General features: G+C 39.1%; 1 protein-coding gene across 1 annotated transcript in view; it reads left to right on the top strand.

Moving 5' to 3' along the window:
• Window positions 1-25,003, top strand: part of BCAS3 (BCAS3, microtubule associated cell migration factor) — a 685,966-nt gene that overhangs the window by 601,930 nt on the left and 59,033 nt on the right. Inside the window, exon 16 of the mRNA XM_018556659.1 lies at window positions 21,447-21,614. Within this exon, the coding sequence (XP_018412161.1) occupies window positions 21,447-21,614 (168 nt within the window). The remainder of the gene's footprint in view (window positions 1-21,446; window positions 21,615-25,003) is intronic.

Here is a 25,003-nt window from a genome sequence, read left to right on the forward strand (position 1 = left end):
ATGACTTTCTTGTTATTTTGTGTATACATTTTTTCCTTTACAGTATCCTGTAACTGGCCACATGCCCAGGCAGAGTGTAGAGTTTTTACAATACACCATCTAGGTAAAGTGAATTCACATGTAGCCAGATGTAATCCATAGCACAGCAGCTACCACAAACGTCCATGAAACAAGACAAATCCAATTTAGTGTCTCTGAGAAATTTAATCTTCTGCTTTTGTACACTCTAGAAACTCTTGCACTGTCAGATCTCCCTGGCTTGTGGGTAAATGTGATACCCTGTGTTGATCTGCTATGTATCCAGTCTACGTTTACATGTGTATGTTAAAACCACAGGGCTCCTATTTACACTGCTGGAGTTTTCGGCCGTCCCAAGTGTGGAAATCCTATACACTCTTAAATTATGTCTTCCAAGAAATCCTTTTCTACACACTAGTTTGTGATAATCATGTGGCACGGCAGGTGAAGGAGTTCACTGTTTGAATTTAGTAGACCTCCTTGCCAGTGCAGATAAGGTAAACATTAAGTTAAACATAACCAATGAAACTGTCACATGTTAAGTCTGAAATACCTTTAAACCCTAACAATCTGAAAATAACAATATTTGATAAATGTAAACCTTTTATGATGTTCATGGTGCAGTTCAACCCATAGTGCACACTATGAAGTCTATATAATCCGTATTGAATTAAGAGCTTACTTTCTGTATGAATAAAATTCAGTAAGTTGACAGAACCAAACTCGGCTTTTGCCACCAATACAACCATGTTATACTGCCAAATAACTTTTTACGTTATAACTTATTGGCAAGCTCTAAAAACTAGTGTACTGGTAAGTGCATGGAATGGGTTGCTGTCACAGTAGACCGATACAAAAAAGGGAACTGGGCATCATTTTCCAAATCCATCGATTGGTGCCTTATCAGACAGGTGGCTGTCTAGTAATTATTTACTTCATACACTTCATAGCACTGGTGGGGAATTTAGGGACCATCTGCCCTGATTCATCACTTTCTCTCTAACTAAAGCTGGCCATATACTAGTAGATTTCCGAATGTCGATTTGAAATTTCATTTGATTCTAACATTCCATTTTGGAATGACTAGAATTTTCTGAACAAAAACAACATTCACTGTTAGAAAAATGTGTTTGTTCAAGAAACATTTTTTATCCGGCTTTTTCGAGTTTTCTCGCCAAATCAAACAAAACCATTGATTTGAACGCATCAACTAATAGAAAGTCAAAAGACAGTTCTTTTGTACAAAAGTTCTTTCGAAAATCTAAGCAGTGTATGGCCAGCTTTAGAGCATCACACATTTTACAATTCACCCTTTCAAGCTTCTTGAAAGGGTGAATTGAATGTAATTCCTGGAGAAAAAAATGTAATTCCTGTCTAGCTATTTCTTTCTTTCTTGATAAGGTAATTTATAAAGGTGGTGGGGAGGTTTTTTTTAACATCAAGACGATACTGAAACAAAATGACCCCCTAGGTGCTGGTTGAAAGAGATGAGAGCCCTCAGTAGGGATCGATGCATATATTTTGTACTGGATCCTGCTGCCACCTTATTTTACAACGGTGTCAGAATGATCTCTCTCTCACAAAGTAGTTTGCATTTTGTATGAGATGCTCTACTCAAGATAGTTAGAGATTGTAGATCTTTCCTAGTATGCACTAATAGGTACGTGTTTGCTGCCCCTAACTTCATCTTTCTGCTTTCTTTTCTAGTTAGCCTGTCTTAATCATACCTCCAGAGCTTCTCTAACCCTGCTCTTTTTCTTTGGAAACATATATTCTATCTGTGATCAATAACCAAACCTTCAAACCTCTTTCAGACTTTACCAAGTAACATATTATTTGGTTAGGCTACCAACAGACATGAGGACTGCCAAATTATCTCTTTCCTGAAAGATTAATCTATACGGAAGCATTGGAAAAATAACTGGCCAACTGATCTTGGGGAAAATCGTTCATGGATGATTACTAATAATTCCTTGAGATAAAACCAGCATCAAGCATAAATTGATCATTTGGGGGTCAGATTTCTTGACTGACGTTACAGGTGAAACTCGAATAATTAGAATATCGTGCAAAGTTCATTTATTTCACTAATGCAACTTAAAAGGTGAAACTAATATATGAGATAGACTCATTACATGCAAAGCAAGATAGTTCAAGCCGTGATTTGTCATAATTGTGATGATTATGGCTTACAGCTCATGAAAACCCCAAGAACCCCAAATCCACAATCTCAGAAAATGAGAATATTACATGCAATCAATAAAACAAGGATTGTACATAGAACAATATCGGACCTCTGAAAAGTACAAGCATGCATATGTACTCAGTACTTGGTTTGGGCCCCTTGTGTAGCAATTACTGCCATTACTTTTGCACGATATTCTAATTATTCGAGTTTCACCTGTATATGTCTATAAATCGTTTTTGATTGTATTATCTATACAGTGTAGCTATACACTATAGGCCATCGATAATATCTGTAGCAACAGCAATCCTTTTTAATTATACGTTGGGTTGAATGTCTATCTTGTTCATGTGTACTATCATTGTAGGTAGTTGTTCTCAAGATTTAGTATTTTCTTGTGGTCCTTTCTGATGGCAGGATGTGCCTACTTCAGTAATTATAACACATAGCCTCTAGTGGCCATTTGAAAAAAATGCACTGTTCTGATAAGTTACTGACTTTCATTTAGGTTGCTTCCATTGGACTCTTAGGATGGGTATAAAGTACATGCACTGCACTCAACCCCTAATGGGAGAAAAATTTAACTGTGCAGCCTCGATCAGAAAATATAAACCAGGAAATGTTGTTTAGTACAGATGGTATTCATGCACTGCAAGGGTTGTGATAATAGTACATAACTGACCAAAGTTTGATTAATTTATTTCATAGGCCCTGAAGAGTGAAATGTACTAGATACAGATTTGCCACAGCAGGGACAGCCACTATCATAGTTGATTGTTACAGCAGTGAGTTATAATATATGGAAACAGCTGCAGTACAGATGTAACAAAGCTGCATTTTGAGACTCTGAGTGAATGTTGACAGTGGAAATCACATTTGCTTGTTGGGAGATTTGCTACATTTTATCAGAGTCATCCATGCAGCCTCTGCCACTCAAGAAACCATTGTGATTTTAAATTATGGATGTAGCTAAACCATCATCTTTCATTCTGTACTTTGACTAAAGCCATGTTAATGAATGATCTGTATATTAATCAAGAGTTATATGGAAAACAGGAAATCGGACACAGATTATCATAAGCTGTAAGGACATGCTTTACATTATGTTTCACGTATCTATTTTCCATAGAGACTAGTGATATTTCCCATAGAAAATCAATTGGGTAGACTGGATTGGTGGTTTATATGTTTTCTTTTTGTCATGCAGTGAGATATTGAGCTTGGGTTTCCTGGTATTAATGCCAACATTTTTAAATTTAATTTTTCTTTGGTTAGCAATGTTTCTTTGTAGAACTGAGGTCCTGCTTTTGATTTCAGCAAGAACAGGATCTGTGTGCAGTATGTTCTCCCTGTGTTTTGTGGGTTTAATACAGATATTACAGTTTCCATCTACAGTTTAAAAATATACCACTTGTTTAACTGAACTTTTAGTAAGATAATCACTGTAAGTGTATATGAGGGAGGAAGACAGGCAGATGTTATCTGCTGCCTTTACTATTTGGGGGGTTAGCAGTTGTGATAGGACAAGATATCTAACCTGTCCGATAGCTGCCTCTCCAAAAGTGGTTTACTGTGCCCCCTTGGAAATGAGATTGTTTCTGAAAATGGCTGGATGTGGTCTTTTGTTTATGGTCAGGATACCTAAACCCTAGAACAAAAATATCATATATTACAGCTTACCAGTCTTTAGATGTGGTGGTTGCATTTATCTTTTTTTTAAGGCTAAGAATATTTTTAGTAAGCACAGGGAAATACTTGCTGATTTTGTCAGAAATGCAGTGCCCTTGTCAATTCCTGTAGATTATACCCATATATTCAAATAATGTCATCTTCCTTACAAAGCTATCTTCTTTAAATTACTAATTCCCCTGCCCTTCATGTAAGGGAGATGAAAAGAGGAAGACAGGTTTGTAGTCCTGTCCTAGTGTAACCACCATTGATCCCTCCATGGAGATAGTTGAGTGAGTGAGCATAGCCACTCTTGGACAGTAAGTGCGGTATTCTGAGGATTACCAGTAAAACCACCACATAGTAAGCTACAATGTATTACACTTTGGTTTTGGGTTTAGAAATGCTTTAAGAGCTGCTAAGAAATGCTAAGAAATTATCAGTGATCCTCAATATACTCAATGATTTGCTTTGTTGACACAGTAAGCACAATCTGAATTTTTGGGAATTTCCAATGGGGCTACATGATTGTTCTACTATTTGAATTGTAAATACAGAATTATTTTTATCCATTTGCAGCGATGGTCATGGTTTACACCCCCATTATACAATCAACACTTTTTTCTATATGACACAATCTTACAAGTGAATACTTGAAAATATATTTTCCCCTCTGTAACCTTGTAGATAGGGATGTCTTCATATGTTGACCTGCATGCTTAGGGAGCAGAGTAAGAGGTCAGTTATAATCTAAAAGTACAAGAGGGGTATGCATTTGTAAGGAGCATATCAGGTTTCACATCTGAAACTAAGCAATGATAAATTTGATTGATGAAGAACCATCTACACTGATTTATGAAAACACATTCCCTTAGTTTACAAAGTTCAGGCTTCAAAAGTTTCTGACATAGCAAAAAAAAAAGATATTTTTGTACTTGCAAAAAGAGTCTAACTTGACATATTGCTTTTCTGTGAAGGTTAGATGGCTTCTGCATAATGGCGGTAGTATTTCAACATTAGCTTTGTCTCCTGTGAACTTTTCCCACAGCAACTTGATCATTTTTTGAGAAAAATATTTTATCTACCCTTAAAAGGTACTTATAAAGAAAATTTCTATATGCCATTAAGTTCCCTTCATTATCAGTGCATTTATGTTTTATATATTTAGCTATGGATTTTCTCGTTTACCATCTTTTACCATTTGCTATTAAAACTTTTTATAAAAAAAAGCAAATGTTCAGTACATCTTTATTGCACATGATTGGGTATTAAAAGTTAATATGGCTTCAACTTATTTATTAAGGCTAACAAACATTCTTTTTGTAGCAGACACATTAGGACTCAATACCTACTGTTACTTGGTTGCCCCCAAGTCTTGTACATGGGAGTACAAGGGAGTACAAAAGCTGAACAATGTGATTTTGGAAAAAGTTAGAAGTTAAACACTGCTTTGCCGTTACACATGCTTCACATGTATAGTTCAGCAAGATCCGCAGCAACTCAAACACATATGATAAAGAATGCTCACTTGAAGCAGACGGATGATATTATGGTGGATATTTGAGTGCCATCTAGGCTACCCATGTGTACAGTTCTGTCACCAAGGCCTGCCAACAAAGAAGGACCTTCTGTTTATTGTCACAATTGCAGAACATCATTATTTTGTTCTCCAGCTCTGCTGACACCTTTACAAACTGGAATCCACCTGTCTATGAGGCTGCTACAAATGTGGACTCTACATAAAATTGCCATTTTAGTTGCTATGTTGACAGTACACAAATATCTTTACTAACCAATAAATAACACATGGATGATGGACATGAAAAAAACACAAAGGGGTCTATTCACTAAGCTGCCGTAGGCAGCCGAGTGAATGACTGACCTGAAGTGAAGTGAGCCGAACACTGTTCGGCTATTCACTTCAGGCTGGCACGGCTGATTTCGTACATCGGCTTACTTCACGTGGCTTCGGGTCGGCCGAACATGCTCAGCATGTTCGGCTGACCCGAAGTGCAAAAGGAGCTCGACTCAGCCGATCCAACATCTGGATCGGCTGAGCCGAACCTCCGGCAGTCTACTCACTGCTGTTCGGCCTGTTCTTAAAGATGCCGAACAGCAGTGAGTGAATAGCCGAATAATGTGTACATAGAGCACAAAAACTCAGCTTGCGGTATCCTGGGAGTTATATCCATGTATAGTGTTGTGAATGAATAATCTAAATGTATATGCACCTGCAAAGAAGTAATAGTTTGTGATTTTCCCTTAAATATGCCAAACACCTTCAAAATTAAGGTAAATAGTGTGGCCCATCATACACTTAAAATGCCTTATCTATCTATAATAAAATATATAACATCTAAACAAAGGACCCAGAGTTTAAATTGTTCACATATAAGGTATGAAAAATCTCATTTTATATCCTGATAGAATGAGGCAGTATCCCCAACTTTGGGCATCAATCTGAACTTTTACATGGCCATTACTCCCACTCTCACTCCTTTATAAGTCAGCCATCTTCCTGGTGACATCTACCAAGGCACATTTATTTTGAAGGAAACATGACTATGTTCAGAAGACTGCCCAATGCATTAGAGTGTGTATGAGACAAAAATACTTTCACTTTTTGAATTCACTATGTAGTCCACGTAGCTTGGGGTGTTTAAATGCTCCATATAGTTAGGGACTTCTGATGAATGTGCCTTTTCTGATGTAGGAATCTCCTTTACTTCCATCATTGTTCATTAACCAGGGAACCCAAACACTCAATTTTCATTAGGGATGCTCCAAAATAACATTTTGAGACTGAAACCGAAAATAAAAAAATTGTCAGGCTGAAACCGAAAATTACTTTTTTTTCCAAACCTTTTTTAAACCTTTTTTAATTATTTTTCAATTATTCATTTTGCTGGGGGCTCGGGGGAAGTAACAGGGGTCTAAACAGACCCCTGATATTTCCATTTTAAAATAAATAAAAAAGAGATTGAGGACACAGTCTCTGTTTCTGCAGCCCCTGTTATGAATGAACAGGAAGCCTCTATGCTGAGTGTTCCTGTCCATTTATACATTGTGTAAGTTACTATGTCCACAATCATGAATGAACAGGAAGTGATGTAGAGCACAGGAGGTGAGGCGAGCGCTGGGGGAGGAAAGCTCTGCTCCAATCACCGCTCTCCATCCTGACACATGAGGTGGAGCTGAGAGGTTCGGGAGGAGAGCTCCGCCTCCTGGAGATAACTGTCATAGTTCCACATCGCTCGCCATGCCTACACAAGAGGCGGAGCCGGGAGATGCAGGAGGAGAGCCATCATGACACTTTCAACAGTTTGCCAAAAGTGCAATTTTCGGACAGAATTTTGGTGCATCCCTAATATTCATACCTGATTAGTAATTTATCTATTGACAACATTGTTTTCACTTCAGATTTTCTATCCTCTAATATATATTTTCTATAATAAGATATAGTTGAATTTAGTATCTTAAAAAGGGGGGAGCCTCATGGACCTACACCTGAAACAGGATCAGAACAATGTTAAGAGAGTTTAATCACAAAGCTGAATTCTGGGTGCTCAGAAGGATCTAATAGATGGTAATAACATACTTTGTGCTGTATGCTTCCTTCCATTGATCTGCCTTTTGTTTCGTTCCACATTAAGTTTTAATCAAGGTTTAATGACATAGCCTGAAACTTGTAGCCATTAACCGTGATGAAGATTAAATTGGTAAAGTATGATAAATTAGAATGACCCTCTCAAGAGCCATGATTTATTTTCCTTTTCTTATTGTTTTCTGTGTACAGCGTCTCCTTCCTTGCAGCCAGACAGAGCAAGCCCATTGTGTTCGTCTTCCCTATTTTGTTTTATGTCATATTTCCATCAGTTACCATGATCACATGCATTTGATCTTCATGCTAAACCAGAATCTATTGCTTGTGCAATAATTCCATTCTAATTAATTTGGTTTGTTTGTATGGCGCCAAAAGAATTCCACATGGCATTGAGTATGAGGAGACATTAATGGAAAAAAACAAACATTAGAGCTATTGATTGGTGTCTTCTGATCCAAATGATAGCCTGGGTGAGAAACAATGTCCGCGGCTTTTAAAGGAGTTCGTTATATTACCTGTCCCAGTGCCACTAGATTGAATACTTGCAAACAAATATCTTAAGGTCCCCTTCTAAATGGACTAATCTTGAAGCCAATTTCGAAATGTCTCTATCCCTGAAGTGTTTGCTGACTGCCATTGAAGCTCTTGCTATTTACTGTGGCAGATACATGATTGTTTAAAAAGTCTAATAGCATAGGGTAGAAACATATAGAATTTAGAATTAATATTTTAATGATCTTAAAGTGACCCTGTCAGAGCATGGTCACTTTGCATAGTTAAACATGCCTGTAATAGAAGAGGAACTGTACTTACCTTCTCAGCAGTCTGTTTATTATTATGCCTCCAAGAGTGGCACCATGTAAATCAAAAGCAGAAATAGATAGCATCTCTAATCACTATCAGGGTTATTCACAAAAGTGTGAAGAGTTTGAAGAAGGCAGGAGAAGTGAACAATCTAGGACAACATAGCTGATTTGAAAAATTATCCAATTAAGCTCATTTTCCAGTTCAGCTAAGTTGTCCTAGATTGTTCACTTCTCCTGCCTTCTCCAAACTCTTCAACCCTTGTGTGCATATCCCTGATAGTGTTTGAAGAGTGCTGGCTATTTCTGCTTTAGGTTCTTATTGCTGTTGTTTTCTTCAATAGTGAGCTTTTAATCTACTTCCTGTTATATCACTTGGAATGGATGGATGGGAAAATCTCCCCAATGCTGACACGGGGTGCAGCAGAAACAACCTTTTAGTAGAGTGGAGAAAGGATAGCATCTCTATTTGGTTTTTACTGCTAAAACCAGATAGAGTTTAAGGTGATTCGCCTTACCCTCTGTATTAGTGAGAACTGCCACTGAGATGGAACCGAGGGTTTATCCCACCAACAGGCTGAACAAGGTTCTAACGGTTCCTCTTCACATGCAAAGCTAAATAAAAACAAACTGGTCTGGAGTATCACTTTACGTATTCGTGATATTGCTCCATTTCTATTTGTTAGGGCCATTTTTTTAATATATGTTATTATTTGATTGCTTGTTGTATTCTTATTTCCATTTGTTGCTTTCCTATCCTTTGAGATTGAATAGCCATTTCACTATAACTATCTTTTATGGTGAAAAATATTAGTTCACTTAAAGTGGCAAATAAAAGTCTCATTCTCTGCCTAATTGTTTGTCAGACATAAGATCAATTTATTTTCCTCCTTACACTTAGCCACAAATGTTTATGCCACTTGACCTGAGATGCAATGAGCCTTGAGATATTTAAGCAGAGTAATGCCAAAACAATGGAGGCGAAAGTCCTCTATCAGTGCCAGAGTGAGCCATTATTTGCTGGTTTAGAAACACATGGGTACAGCTGCAAACTAGAAAAAGAACTGTACAGGTAAACATAATGATTGCATCCAAACAGACGTCAAGCAATAAAATAGTTGATTGATTTGCATCATGCTGCAGGGAAAAAGTAAAACTTGAATGCTTCACTGATCATATGTTAGTTTAGGAACATGTTTAGTTGCCCAAACTTAAAGGTATAAACCAATCATAAAAGAAAATTCAGTTTGCGTACAGTGAAGATGCTTTTTGTGCTTGCATTAATCCAGGCTTAAAATCCCCTTGTTATATTTAACCTGGCAATCTAGGAACCCCAGTTTTTACCCATTTAAAAGTATAGGTCCATTTAATCTCAAGTTCATCCACTAGAAGCTTTGTGTTGGAGTTGGAGAAAAAAGTTGCACAGAACAAAAAAAAGAATAGAAGCCCAGTACCACACAGCATCACTTTTATCACATCAATCTAACGCATGTAGGGGGTGAATTATGTAGAACTTAAATAGTTTTTGTTTTTTTTAAATGGGCAGTGTTGCTATGTTGGCTTGCATATAACTATATAAATGTGAGGAAAAAAATGGACACTGGAAGATTGCTGTACGTTGTAGCAGTAATAGTGCAGCATAAACCCCTTCAGGTTATTTACTTTTGTTCTCCATATCCTTACCTTGATAGGCTTCACAAGTGCCCCACATATTTCTACTAAGAATTCAAGCCCACTGCTCTTTAGAGAAAAGATGGAGAAAAGGTGTAGTGCATAGTCATGTGGGTGTTTGCTTTCAGTGTGAACTGTTGCTCAATGTTTTCTTTATCTCCCATTTAGCATATGAGCAAGCATGTGAAGCGCAATTTTTCAACAGTTGATCTGTGCTTCAGAATATATTAAATCAGCCATCTGAAACACAAATTAAAGTTTACCCCTCCCCCTGCAAATGTTGCCCCTCCTTTCCTCCAAGCTCTATTCTATCTAATCCTTGTTTAAAGATGCACGGCATTGTTGCTCCACTGGCTTCTTCTCCCAATATGCGCATATGGAGAGTTCAGCCCTATAGGCTTCTATGGGATTGTGACATGGAGCAGCTCCTAACAATCTACCTACCCCAGTGGCATGCGGTGCCTTCCATGCTGGGTGAGGCTTTCCCCAGCCCTGCCCTCAGCACGCCCCGCCACAACAGGCCAAAGCCTTGCCCCAGTACGCTGAAGCCCAGCCCCCAACTCAGTAACCAAACTATGTGTTGAGAAGGGAGGAGCCTCCCTGTCACTTGCTTGTCACCGGTGAGGCATCGAAATCGATGTCCTCTGTGTTTTTTTTTTTATTTGACAGCTTGGACCAATGGCACTTTGCCATTGGTCCAAACCATTCACAGAGCTCACGCCTCTAACACAGCCCACTGCTGGGTAACCAAACTAGCTGTCAAAAGCCGGATGCAGCGCCACCTGTAATTAACAGGCAGCGGTCCGTCCATGATAGGTTACACAGGGGGGAGGCTTTCCCTGCTGTGTAACCAGTAACAAGCTGATCTGAAGGGAGAAAAAGCTGTCAGCTTCAGACTTAAATCTGACCGCTTTTTGCTGCAGAATACTAGGTGAGGCTTTGCCTCACCTGCCTCGCCTGACCGTGCGCCCTTGACCTCCCCCATATATTGTCACCAATAGTAATTGACCAGTCATCTATAGGGTTATTTACAAAAGTGTGAAGAGTTTGGAAAAGGCAGGAGAAGTGAACAATTTTAGGACAACATAGCTGATTTGGAAACATTCTCCAATTCAGCTCACAGCTATGTTGTCCTAGATTGATCACTTCTCCTGCCTTCTCCAAACTCTTCACCCTTTTGTGAATAACCCCCATTAATAACTAGTATCATGGAAATGACATTTGGTTAATGAGATGTCATGCATTCAAACAATATGTATTACCGCAGGTGTCACGTACCTGATGGAGCTTGAGATGACGAGGGCGGCCCCTCTCTTGCAACTCTGGTCCCAGAAAGCCTGGTAGAGAAGACAGGTAGTCTGGGGCACAGCGGGGCACGAGTGCCTGGATGAGGACTTCGGTACCAGGGGGTAACTCGTACGGTCTCTTGCCGTGAGGGATAATATAAACGCACAGCAGGGAGGCAGACAGAGAGTAAACGAAGTCAGGCAGACCGGGTCAGCAACGTGCGGGCAGAGAGGTTGTATGGCATAAGGCATCTCATATTATAATAGTAAATAGATATATACAAATCACTTATCTGTGACCTTGTTGTCAACTACCATACATTTAGCTTATAGCTGTTTTTTTAAATTTCGTACAGCATTTTTGAGCATACAGCACCAAATGTGTGCCCCTTAGACAAAAGCAACAAGTTGATATACAGTAGTTTATGCATAATATAGCGTCTTTATATTTATATGCAATGGTGGGAGTTTTAACACATTTTATCAAGGACAAAGTCCTGTGAACGTTGGCTTCAGTTATAAGGCAGAAAGGTGAAAAAAAAGTTCAATATCACAATCCCATTTATAGCTGTCAGGAAGGTTTCAACAGTTTGTCAGTAAACACACCCTTATGAACTTGCACTTTGTCAAAGTTGTGGTAATCCCTTTAATCTGTACATATACTTAGCTAACATTATTCTTTTTGCCATTCTCCTTCTGGGCATCCTTTTTACTTTGGAAGTGCATAATAATGTAATACATATCTAAGCCATTTCTCCCTCTTTTTCCTCTTAAAAGCGCCCTGATGAGCTGTCTATTGACAATTAAGGTTCCCTGCAACCAATCCTGAACAGCTCCATAAATCAGAATATTTTAAAAACACCAGAGGGATAGTTATTTAAAAAAAAATGTTTATTGAAACTGCCATTAAGTTTTCTGACTAGTGATTAAAATAAATAAATAAAGAATAAATCAAGTTTTTCTGAGCTAAATAAGGTTTTGGCAGATCTCAATGTGACATCATATTGCGCCATGTGGAAATGTTTGTGTCACATGACTTATTGTACAGAAACTGTATGAGAATGTATTCAGCCTGCATTCTATACCCCCTCAGAGAAGCAAAAATTGACCAATTTCTTATATTTGGTCCAGGTGTATGCATTGGAAGACCACAAAAAATTGGCCAGGAGCACTTTAGACGGCCACAATTTATTTAAAACAGAATATAAAAGTTTGTGAATAGGCAAAGTACATTTTAGAATGCTGATCACAGAACTCAATTTTAAAAACAAAATACGTTTTGAAAGTCTGATCTCATTGGCAAACCTAATAATCCCTGAATCTAAGTACGCTGCTAATACATCTGTTGTTGCCCTACACTAATATGCTACTTGACCGAATCACTTGCTTTCAGTATGTTTTTTGTACTTTTTCTTTTGCACCACACTGCAAGACAAATTTTAAATGCCAATGAATGTTAAGTGTGCCAGTTAAAAACAATACTATATATAGAGACAATACATGGTGTTACACCTAAATAGTGCTGGGAATTAAAAGAGAACTAAATGATTTAGACCAGGGGTGCCCATTAGGTAGATCGTGATCTACCAGTAGCTCTCAAAGCTGATGCTGGTAGATCACGAAGGGTGTGAATGGTGGCCCCTTTATTCCGTTTTGGTATATTTATTTAGCTGTGCACACATGGTTACCTATTAGCCTGAGTCTGCTGAGCCAAGCTCCCTGACACTTTTCTGGTGGATACTGGTAGTTGAAGTGCTATGTATTACATAAAAGAATATTAGTTTACACAGCCTGTTGCACTACACTGTTTGCAAAATACAGCAAGGTGAGCCAGGAGAGAGAGCGGGGAGAGACAGACAGGAGAGAGAGCAAGGAGAGACAGACAGGAGAGAAAACAAGGAATGACAGCCAGGAGAGAGAGAGAAGGAGAGACAGCCAGGAGAGAGAGAGAAGGAGAGACAGCCAGGAGAGAGAGAGAAGGAGAGACAGCCAGGAGAGAGAGAGCGAGGGAGGCGTTGGTAGATCTCATGTAGGTCGTCATTTGAAAAGTAGATCTTAAACACAAAAATGGTTCAGCAAATGAAAAGTTGGCCAAACATAGTTATAGCATAGTTTAATATTATGTGGATGTAACCCAAAGTCATTTATTACATTATTGTACAATAAGTCATCCAGTGCCCTCTCAGACCATTAAGGGAAGGACATTATTCTAAACTGTTGAGGAAAACCTTTGGGTGTACATAATTTGAATAATATACATTTTAGATTGTAAGCCCTCGGGGACAGGGCCCTCCATACCATCTTGTCTTGAATTGTATTGTAATTGTAATGTCTTCCTTATATTGTAAAGCGCTGCGCAAACTGTTTGTGCTATATAAATCCTGTATCAACACTATGTGTTGATGCAGTATAGCTGAGGTTTTTTCTAATACCTTACTATCTTACAACTGGTACTAGAAACACAGGCTACATACTGCAATTTATAAACTTAGCAGGTGACCACTTTTGAAAATAAGTGCCGTTGATCTCTACTGGTATAGTCTGACTAATGACAGTGCTGGTATAGTCTGACTTCTGGCAGTGTTGGTATATTCAGACTACTGACAGTGTTAGTGGCCTAAGGCTGTTGTGTCATTCAGCAGTTCACTCATCAATTACCTATATTTCCATGTTAATATGCCCTTTTAAAGCTAGCTTGTCATTGACTTGAAGATATAAGACATTTGGTGTGCCTTTCCACTAAACAAGCTCAGTCACCCCCCAGTATCTCCCACTAACCACTCAGAATAAGCCACAATGATTAATCAGATTAATCAGATTTCTTTATGTTTTTTAAAAGTGCGAATATAACAGTATTATATGCAGCTGTATTGCTGTAGCATGCAAATCCAGCAGTGCCATGTGTACAAACACATGAAATATGCAGCACCATTCTATAATTAGAGTTTGTTCCTTTTCCTTTTTTTCAGATTTCACCAGAAATTACTAAAAACATTGGTTTATTGTCCTACTGTCTCTTAAATTGCTTTAAATGCTGATGTATTGCTTTGCTAGGCTATGGCAACACAAGCGATAAACTCTCTTTGCTACTCTGAGGTGCTTCCCTTTTGCCAGACATTTTGTTTCAATCTTCCCATAAGATTATATGTGCATTTAACATATTTTATGCATGTTATTTATATGTAAAAGCTCCACTTGTGTAGACATCCAAAATGAATGAGACTGCTGTTGGCCACCGCCACTTTGGATGTGATGTCAGCTGCCCCAGCAGACTCAGAGCTGTCCATAGTATCCTACTTCGTTACTCTCCCAGCAACAACATAACTGTTTGTGTAGGGAGGTGAAGGTAGTGGTGGAGGAAGTAGGCCAGCACAAGCACTTATTAGACAATCCTAGAAAAGAAGAGAGTGCATAACATGCACAGAGGGAGGGGAGAATTGTGGCTGTGCTAGGGAATTGACTGTTGTTGGAGTGGTCAACAAGTTGGAGTAGTCAACAAGTTGGAGTGGTCTTGGAGTGGTCAATCACGTTCAATGGCATATTGCAAGTAAATAAATAATTGCTCATGAAAGGAGGAAACGCTGCAAGTAAGCATTTTAAATATTTGATTTTTCTGTGCTTTCACCTGCAATTTTTTAAGTTGGTGACAAAGGGGTTGATTTACTAACCTTTTAAACACACCACGAACGTGTATACACCTCTGTAGTGTAAGATCAGCTGGCAATGCTGCAGCAGGCCTGCTTACACTAAACTAACGATAGCTTGTCGCCCTTCCCGTGCACATGAAGTAAGTGCCTGAAATCTGCTCAAACCACAGAAGGGAGTGTAAAGAGAGCAAAAAAGATAAAACAAAGGCGCAGAGAAGACTTTGTAAATCTTAAGAAGGAAAATCTTTCAATGTGGGTAATCCCTGGAACCCACACATGCATTAACGTTCGTGCCTCACACGTCGATACAAAAAAAATGTTTTAGACCTTGAAACACTCGTAACACTTTATTTGTATCTTCTGTTCTTACTGAAGTATCCCAGGAACAAGAGACTGACCCTTTCCAAAGTGTTTGTTCACACATGCAGGGAATCCATGTTTGGCAAAACTTCAAAAAACACGTTCTTTGTTATTCAAAGGTCTACTTGCAATAGACAAAATAGTTTTGTTTCTTTATCTCTCTTCAGAATAACACAAGTCAAGAAGGCATCTTTCATCAATCTTTTCATTTGCTGTCAAGGAATGTGAGAAAATTGTCAGAGTGAACTCCACCTAGACTCCAGTTATTTACACTGTTATTTATCCAGGAAGGTGTGAAAAATATTCTGCATGACTGAAAGGATGCTAAATATTGTATGTGGCTTATGTCTAGTTTTTTTAAATGTGGAAACGGCAGAAGAAAAAATGGATCTTGTATTCTTTTGTGTGTCGCCGTGTTCTCACTTCACAGATAAACTGTGATTTGTACAACATTATAATGATAGATTTAGCCTGTCAAATTAAAAGTCTTTAGAAGTGAGGTAAATCCTGAGAGATTTTAAAAGGCTTAAAGTTTCAGAACACTTTGCAGAAAGTTCAGAAAGGGTTCGTGGAAGTTCAAGTGCAGATGTCACACAAGAGTTGTTTTTTTTGTTTTGTTTCTGCTGCTGAAGGGTCCGTAGTGCCTGGAATTTGATCTGCAGTTAAGCAACAGATGCATCAATGTGATTGAAATGAGATGATGAAACTCTGGGGCCAGAAACAAGTAGCACAGGCCATAAAAAATCCATGACGGCCTGTGCTGTGCTCATACCATTCCAAGTTGGAATTATCTGGCCCTCTTTGCTGATGTATGGAGTAACTGGCTGCTTGAGTGTTTATGAACAGTTATCATCCACTACTTTGGATGTTATCAGAGGAAGGGACGCCTGCTGCGGGGCTTGGTCTCTCACCCTTTCTATTACCACCTGTCATTGACAGAGAGTGTGCGGTGAAACTGCACATTCACTGACTACAAGTGTAGATAGTTTCTGACGGCTGATCAAAGGGAAAAACCAAAGGGGCTGATAACAAGGACATGTTTCATGTACTTTTAACTTTGAGAAGCCCAGGCATTTGTATTTTTTTTCTGTAGGTTGGCAGAAACACATTCAATTACCTACCAAAGCAGTAAAAGTTTTATGGGAAAAACATTGATTTTCTCTCAGTGTGAAAAGTAATTCGATGTTCGCCCTGAACATAGTTTAACTAAGTACTTGTGCAAGTCAATTCATGCCGACTACATATTGAATATATGTGCTGCCAGCCCCAGCTTTGCTGGTGATCTTGAGTAGAAGTTAACAAACAGTGCTTAAGGCAACCCTTTTCTTGCCTTTGTGTACAGAAACTGCTGCCATATGTGCACAATTCATAAACTGCATAATAATTTGTAATCAGTCAAAGACAAAAGCAGTTTATCTGCAGAGGCTTTGTTAATTACCATCGGTCACCATGATCTCACCTTATATATATGTAAAGTGAATCTAGGCTGCCAAACACAGCTTAAACATACTTTCATGCTTTCTATGACAGTCACATGTTACTGTTCTCTTCAGAACAGTAGGTGTAATGTCAGTGGTCCAGAGGGAACAGGGAAGGGGGGGCATAGTGATATGAGAGATGAAGATGAGGGCTACCGTGTTAACTTTTAATTAAAAAAGTAGAAATTTGCTTTGAAATAGCTGATGGAGCAGATTATGAATCTACCAGTATTTTCTTGCGGAACTGAAACTTAATTTTATGAGAAAAGAAACCTGCCTCATTTGCAACACGGATTTTCCACCATAAAGTTTTAAATGACACACACAGGGAAGGGCTCGTAAATAGGAAATGTTACCAGTTCTCCCTGAGCTGCTCTTATTGTAAAGTGGACTTAGCACCGTAAATCATTTTTTAATGTTACATGAATGCTAAGTCATGATTAAGTGCAACACTTGCAGGTATTTATTTCCTCTCAAAAAGATCGCAGTACTATCCCCTTAAGCAGGCCATACAAGAATTTGTTCAGTGGGTGTCTCTGTCTGCACCCTTACTTCTGGCTTCCTTTGAAGATTTGAAAATCAAGAGAGACGCATGGAAAATTTTCAGTCGAACAGTGATGGCAGCTAATCAGCTGCCGTCACTGTTCGGGTATATTTACAGTGGCACACAGCTTGAAGTGACAGTGTCCCCAGTAGCAGGGCCCACAATGTGTTTGAAGATACATTTTCCTCAGCGCAGTGAACTCTGCAATGAGAAGAAAATGGTTAAAAATGAATCTGGAAATGTTATGTTGCATGATGGAATACCCTCTGTGGAAATACCTGGGCTAATAAAGCAAAGTGCTGACATAAATGGGATAGGGGTGACTAGTGAGGAAAGTGTGCAATTTCCCCTAGAAACAATGTCAGGTGAAGGTGTCCCTAGAGACCTGCAAGAGGCACGGAGTGCCGGTGCTATAGGTTTCTCAGGACAACTTTGGTGCTGCCTTGGTTAGCAAGTGTTCTCTCAAATATAGAAGAGAACATGCATGGTTAAATGAGTGCCACAGGCTTAGCATGTTGAAAATGTGTTTATGCAATCTGCTATGACTAAATATGTGGTGTAGCAAACTGACAGCATTCCTAGTAAAGTTGTGGAGCAGCTTATCGTCACTGAGTTGAAGAAGATTATGGTGGATATGGCATATAGCAATACTCTGGGAGAGCACCAGGCTAGTGTGTCAGGCACTAAGAAATGCACTGAGGTGGGTGATTGACTCCTTGGTAAATGCAGAGATAGAAGATTTAGGTGGTACAGTACCGTGTGGATGCAGGATGTCAATTTGGGCAAGAATGTCCCACACCGAGTCTTATAGTTCAGAGGCTGAGGAAGTTAGCCTACATCTCTGTGGGGCAGAGCTAAACGGGAGATTTGGGAGTGGTGTGCTCGTTAGGAATGTGAATTTTCTCCTTTCAGTGTTGCTAATTGACAAAAAATAACACAATTACACAAGCCAATACCTGCTTCTGCCAAAGTGGTTAAAATCGTAACCCTTTTAAAGTAGAATGAAAGTAAAAGTGTGGATATAAAGAAAACATCCCAATGTGAGCTGTGTAGTGTGGTGGCAGTCCATTTTAAATGCCATTTGGGCAGTAGGTTTCTCCATGCTAAAAAAGGCATGGGGGAAAAGTTTTTGCTAAGAAGCCATTCAGATGCAGACTTACTTTTGTTGGGATGGAACTAGTACAAGGCAGGAGAGTGCCCATGCGGGTGATAGATGGCAGAGATGTCCTGAGAAAGGTGGCAAAAGTTGCTGTCCTGATGGCGTTGAGAGAGGTTGGTCATTGTGTTTTCCGCCCCCCGGGTCAAAATAGAAGGGGATATGTTAGACAGGTAGTCAGTTAATGTGTGGAGATGCAGATGGTGTCTGTTGTAGCAGCGGAAGAGTCCCTAAAAAAGGTGTGAAGCTTATTGGAGTCAGGTGGGTGTTGTCCACAAGGGAAAGCATTATCTATTTGGATATTGCTCTTGTGTGGTGCACAAGCACATATGGGGAGCGTCTGTCTAGATTTTTCTGTTTAAGACACTCAATTTTTACTTTAAATTAAATTAAATTAATAAAATTAAACCCATTTTATTTTAAAACAGAATTCACTCACAGCTGCCCCTCCTGCCTCCTCTCTTGTTCCATCCCTGAAGAACTCTCTAGCACAAATGGTCAGAAGGTGGAGGAAAACCTGCCCTGATGCTGGTAACAGTCGGAGGAAAAATAGGGGGGGGCTTTGAAGTGTGCTTGGCACTCTGGATTGGACTAAGGAATGGAAGGAGCTGGGTGTCACTAGGGTTGGTGGAGGATGAGGGATCTGCAAGGGATTAGGTGACTCTGAAGCAGACTTGGTGGGCCTGTGGGTGATGTAGGTTCTGGAGGGGGCTGGATCAATTTGGGGGATATGGTCTATGAAGCTTCAGGGCTCCAAAGCTAAAGCTACCTGTGGGTCTCTGCAAGGGGCTGGGGGCTTTGAAAGAGGCTGGGGACACTGTGGGACACTGTTGGCAGTTTTGGGAGCTATGGGGTGCTGGGGGGCATTGGAAGGAGGTTGGTCTGTACTGTGGGAGGTTGGAGGGCACTTTGAGAGGTTAAGGGAGGTTACTCAGAGGGCTAGGGAATCTTGGAGGGCATGGAGGTACTGAGGAAGGCTGAGGGGCACTGTGAGAGGTTAGTGGATCTGCAGTTGGCCAGAGGCTCTTAGGGTGTTGGCGGGGGCAGTGGGGGCTAAATGCAGCAGATAATCAACTCGCTATTAACTTAATTCAGACCTGTGCAACAAAATAGTCAGGAGGCTGTAACATGTTTGTGTTTACTGTTATGCCAAACAACCCCTGTGTGGGCAGAACCCTGCTGTGTGGATCAATAAATTTGGGCAGGAGACCTAAAATGGATCCTGGTAATTGGACTGAGTCCTTGGAAAGCTTTCTTTTGAAGCGAAGTCTCACAGTATGGACAACAACAAAAAAATAAAGTTGGTTAGCATAGTTCGATCATTTTCCTGTATCATCATTGATATGAGATAACAAATGAAAAGTACAAAGACTTTTTGGTATATGTAATTTGCTCTGACAAATCTTTTAGTAAATCTGTGACATGCCCTTTTGAGCATTAGCATTCTGTTTAAAGAGTGAAAGCAGACTTAACCTTGCTCCTGTGCATCTTGCCTTTAGTCTTTGCTCTTTACTATAAAAAAAATACATAGTATATAATTTATATATTGTATAAACATGCTGCTTAAAATGACATATTGTATAATTTATATATTGTATAAACATGCTACTTGATAATAAATGACTATAGTTGTGCATTTTAAAACAGACCAAATATTTTATCCCAGTTATTGCTTTTTGTAATTTTGTTAATGGCCTGAAAGGTAGTGGTTTTTAATCCATCATTTGTAAATATAAACTGTTATTGCACAGGTTTGTTCACTTATAAAATATTGTAATGCGATCTCTTTTTACATTGTGTAGGATTTAAAATGTTCCATTCATTTTTGGATTTAAATGAGAAGCTTTGTCATCGCAAAATGCAGCGCCTGTGTGCAAAATGTAGCGTTTGATCAGATTTTGGTTTACTGTGTTAAACTTTTTAGCTGTAAACAACATATGGGTTACAGTGGAAGAAGTTGGCCAATTCAGTAAGACTTACATCAGCTGCATTCCCTTTTGCTATAAACTCATGATCACTTTAGTGACCATGAACATATACCAGAATGGTCCTCTAGACTCTTCTCACTAATGAATAGCTGTGTAATAAATGTCAATATTAAACATTTTATATACTTTGTTTTTTAGTAATCTTTTAAAACTAGGAAACAAAGTTATTTAATTATGTGAAAATTGTGTTGCTTGGAATTGTTTCTTGATGGAATACATTAGGGATGCATAGATACCAAGTACTGTACTTGGTACAAGTACAGATACTTTTCCAGCCACTAGACTATGGAAAAATTCAAAAGTTAACAACCCTAGTATTTCTCGTGAAAATGCCAAGTTTTGTACTGGTATCTGAACTGGTATCTGTGCATCCCTATAATAAATTCATGGGTATTAAAGGAGAACTATGAGGTGAGTGCTTTTCACTCACCTCATAGTTCTAGCCGACCTGTGACAATGAGACTGTCACAGGTCGGCTCAGTAGATCGGGAGGTGAGCGAACACATACCGGGTTCGCTCACCTCTCGATCCTGTCACGGCTCTCTGCCGTGACAGGGGGAGGGGCTGGATTCCCCTCTCCCAGCTCCGATCTGCCAGCGCTGACTGGCGGAACGGACGGGGGAGGGGGCGGGGACAGCTGGCTCTGCCTATCTAGAGGCAGAGCTCACGCAGCTGGGCAGATCCCGTCGTCTAAGTCGGGATCCGCTCCGGCTGCGGCGTCTCAGTATACCGCGAGCTGTAGCTCGCGGTATACTGAGCTTAAGGTAACGGTAACAGAGTTGTAAAATAGACGCTAGTTTGTGTCCTCCCGTTACCCTAAGGAGAACTATGGGGAAAAACACTGACCCCATAGTTCTCCTTTAAGGGATTCTGAAGTAATCATAGCACCAAATACATGTAACATTTGAATTAATTGTCTTTTCTTTATATTACCATTAAGCAGATTTTTGTACATTTATCTTTACACATTTGATAATAAGAATAATAAGGAACAAGATTAGCAGAAGTGGATAAATCCCTTTGTTTTATTCATTCTAGGAGCCTACGATCGTAGTGTGACTCTTCTGGAAGTGTGCGGGAGCTGGCCTGAGAGCTTTGGGTTGCGCCACATCTCTTCCATTGAAAGCACAGATGAAGGTCTCCGTGAACGGCTGGCTGATGCTATGTCCGAGTCCCCAAACCGAGATGTGGTGGTATCAGGAACAGGTACAAAAAAGAGGTGTGATATAAGGGCCCACAATTCTCTTTGAAACCATTCTTATAGTGTTTTATGTATTACATTGTTTTAAAGATTTTTGGCTTCATGGTTGTGTAGTATAATGAAATAAAAATTAGTCCTTGACCCTTAAAGCAAATCTGTGCTTTGCCAAATCAAATCAAAGCAAAGCATAAGGATTTATATAAGGCTCACCTTCGCTTTGCCATCGGTAGCTAAGAACGACCCAGTACTTCTAAGTATAGAGGAACATGTGGCTCCGTATGATAGTACAATCAGTTGTAAAATGGTGAGTCCATTTCCCTGTACTTCTACTTAACACAGGGCTTTCTTATCATTCCTAAAAGCTGTACAGAGTCACAAGGGAGCAAAAGGAAGATAAGTATATGCTAAGGGGGTGGTCTGCATTAAAATAAACCTGTTGTTTTGCCCTGCATGGCAAAGCACATGTTAATGTTAAGATAGTTCTTAGATTTTTAGATCTTAGATTCTTAGATTAGTTCATATTTAAGCTTAAAGGCAGACATGAGCATACCACTAAACAGACATTTATTTGAACACATGTCCTCTTAATGTATGTGCTGATGTTGCTTGAGCATGCATGTTAATGTCTATGCATGCATAATGTCTGCAAAGGATGTAAGGGGGGGATATCCAGTACTCCTGGTTTTATCTAAGTGGAAACAGTAGTGGTTGTCCAACCTAACGAATCACTAGTACCCTCTTGAATAATTCAACTATCATCTGATGCCTCTGGATATGTTTACAACATAAGAACACTTGCACAACAGGGAAAATACATTTGATATGTACTGTATGTCTGCCAGTATAGTCACTTCTACCAAAGTATTCTGACCAATACAAGAGGCCACCCTAGACTGTAGTGCCAAGTGTAGATTCATGGACGCATAGTTTCAAACATAACAATGCAATCATAATACATTAGTTTACACTTATACATATATAGAGGAATACGGAAAATTATTACCTTAAATTATTTTCTCACTTTGTTTATTAAAATCAAGTTTGACAAAAATCGTAATACTGCAGTCAAGGGCACAGCTCAATAAGTACACAATTGCTTCACAACACACAGGTAAGGGAGCAGAATCTAGCTGAAAGGATGGTCATACTAAAAACAATTTGACAAGGAACAGTAATGATAGGAGGACAGCCCCTTGGCACAAAGGTGGTGGGGATGACCTAACAGTTAGATGACCGATCTGTCAGATGAGATATATTCCAATGAGTAAAATTATGTAATTTTGTACTCAATGGGAGAGCAGGGTTTCAAAGCTGCCATTGCCTGGTGCAATAAATCCACATAGATTTTGAAAATTGCATAGTGTGTAGGAAAATTGCAGGAGAGTTATTCAACTCAGAAGTACATATACTAGGATGGACTGGATAAATATTTGAGAATGCCATCTGAGCCCAACAAGCCCAGAGTAGCCTCTTGGACCAGCCTAATACTTGGTGTAAGTGGTAATATTGAAGCCTGGGAAACAAGAGACCTCCCTGCTGTACATGGGCCTGGAGAATTCTACAACTGAACCTAGGTCTCCTGTTGTACAAAATAAATTTGTACATTCATACTGAAGTTTGGATGGACAAAGTTTAAGCAGTAGAGTAGAAAAAGAGATTTAAACAAAACATTTATTTTGAATGAAACCATACTACCTATCCATTGTAACCTGAGAAGAGGCTATATTATCTTAACTCTTGGTGTAAGTTGGGAAAAACAAGTATAGGGACTAGTGAGAGTGCAATATCATCTGCAAAAAGTGGGATTTCGAATTGCGAGTCTCTAATAGAAATACCACGGATATTCATATTATTAAGTATTTTGTCTGTAACGGGTTCAACGGAAAGGGCAACTAAGAGGGAAGAATGGGGGCAACACTGTTGGGTACCCATATATATCTAGAAAGATATATGGGTTCCAAAAGGGATGCAAATATTATCTGTTGGGGTGGAGTATATACCACCTAGGGCTAGAGAACATAAATGACCAATAGGGTTTTTAAAATCCTTCTTAGCATCAAGGCTGAAAAGGACGGAAGGCGTTTTGTGGATGTTAGCATAATTCACAATGTTAATGGCTCTGCGAGTATTGTTGCCAGGTTATTTGACTGGGTAATCCCGACTTACTTGCGGTGTATAAGAGAGGAAATAATTGTATTTGAAAGTAAGGATAATAATTTAGTAAAAATTCTCAAATCTGTGTTCAGAAGGAAAATGGGTTGATAGCTTTTACAATCCTGGGGATCTTTCCCTTATGGTCATATTGACTAAAAATGGTTGTATTTACTAAAATTTGTAACATACAAATGGGGTGGCCCTTTATGAAGGAGTAGAATAGTTTACAGAGCTTAGAGAGTAATAGATGGGAAAAATGCTAATAATGAGCGCTAGTGGACCTGTCAGTGTTTGGATAAAGAGTACAGATGACTTACATAGTCAGGTTGAAAGTCGAGTTCAATCTATAGAGATGGCATTGTGTATCTCCTGTAATTTGGGCATTCAGCATAGCCCACTGTTCGGGGAATAATTTAGATAGGCTATATTCAGCCAAATACTCCTTAAAGTGGCTGATCAGGAATGCATAGAGGAGGGTTTTTATGAGGATTATAAAGAGACTGATACTATTCAGTGAACTGGTTGTAAATTTCCCTTTGTCATGCGTAACACCACAGGTTTTGATAGAATAAACTGTAAGTAAGGCCTTAAGTTTGTGAAATTTCCTATACAGGGGAATGTGAGCCTTATTTCCCCTTTCATAAAAAGAGCATGGTTCACATTTATGTTGCTGGCCTGCAGCATTTGCTACTAATTTTCACTTTGCAAATAGTTGGCACTTTGTGATGCCATCATGGGCATGTAAGCTGCCAGCACACAAAAAGGCTGATGGAAATGTATAGAATATTGCAGACATTAGCAGTAGGGTTGTGAAATAAATTTACATTATGCTCTCTGTGGTCTGCACATCTCCTGAACTCCTCTTGGCTCTTTAATCCCAATGTAATCTATCTTTGAAATGTTCAGTTATATAGATAAATAATCTCATTTGTTTTCATAGATCTAATAAGCTGACCTCCCCACAAGAGGTTAAGAGATGTTAGAGACATTTATATATGTTGTGCTTTTACGATTCTTGTAGAGAAGCTTGCTTTCACTTAGTTATATCAGACAACATTTTACATGACATTAAAGACCTTCGCTTTTAGTACTACTGATTTACATATTCTTCCCTTCTTGTTTATTGTGTAAGTTATAAAATAATTAGTATGTAGTGACTGATCGAATTCAATAGTTGAAGTTTATTCTTGCTGCTCAATGCTTGTTGGATTATCTAAAAATACTCGGTCGTAGGGTGGTT

Source organism: Nanorana parkeri, unplaced genomic scaffold (genome assembly GCF_000935625.1).
Source record: "Nanorana parkeri isolate BGI_ZX_2015 unplaced genomic scaffold, ASM93562v1 scaffold245, whole genome shotgun sequence".
Lineage (NCBI taxonomy): Eukaryota > Metazoa > Chordata > Amphibia > Anura > Dicroglossidae > Nanorana > Nanorana parkeri.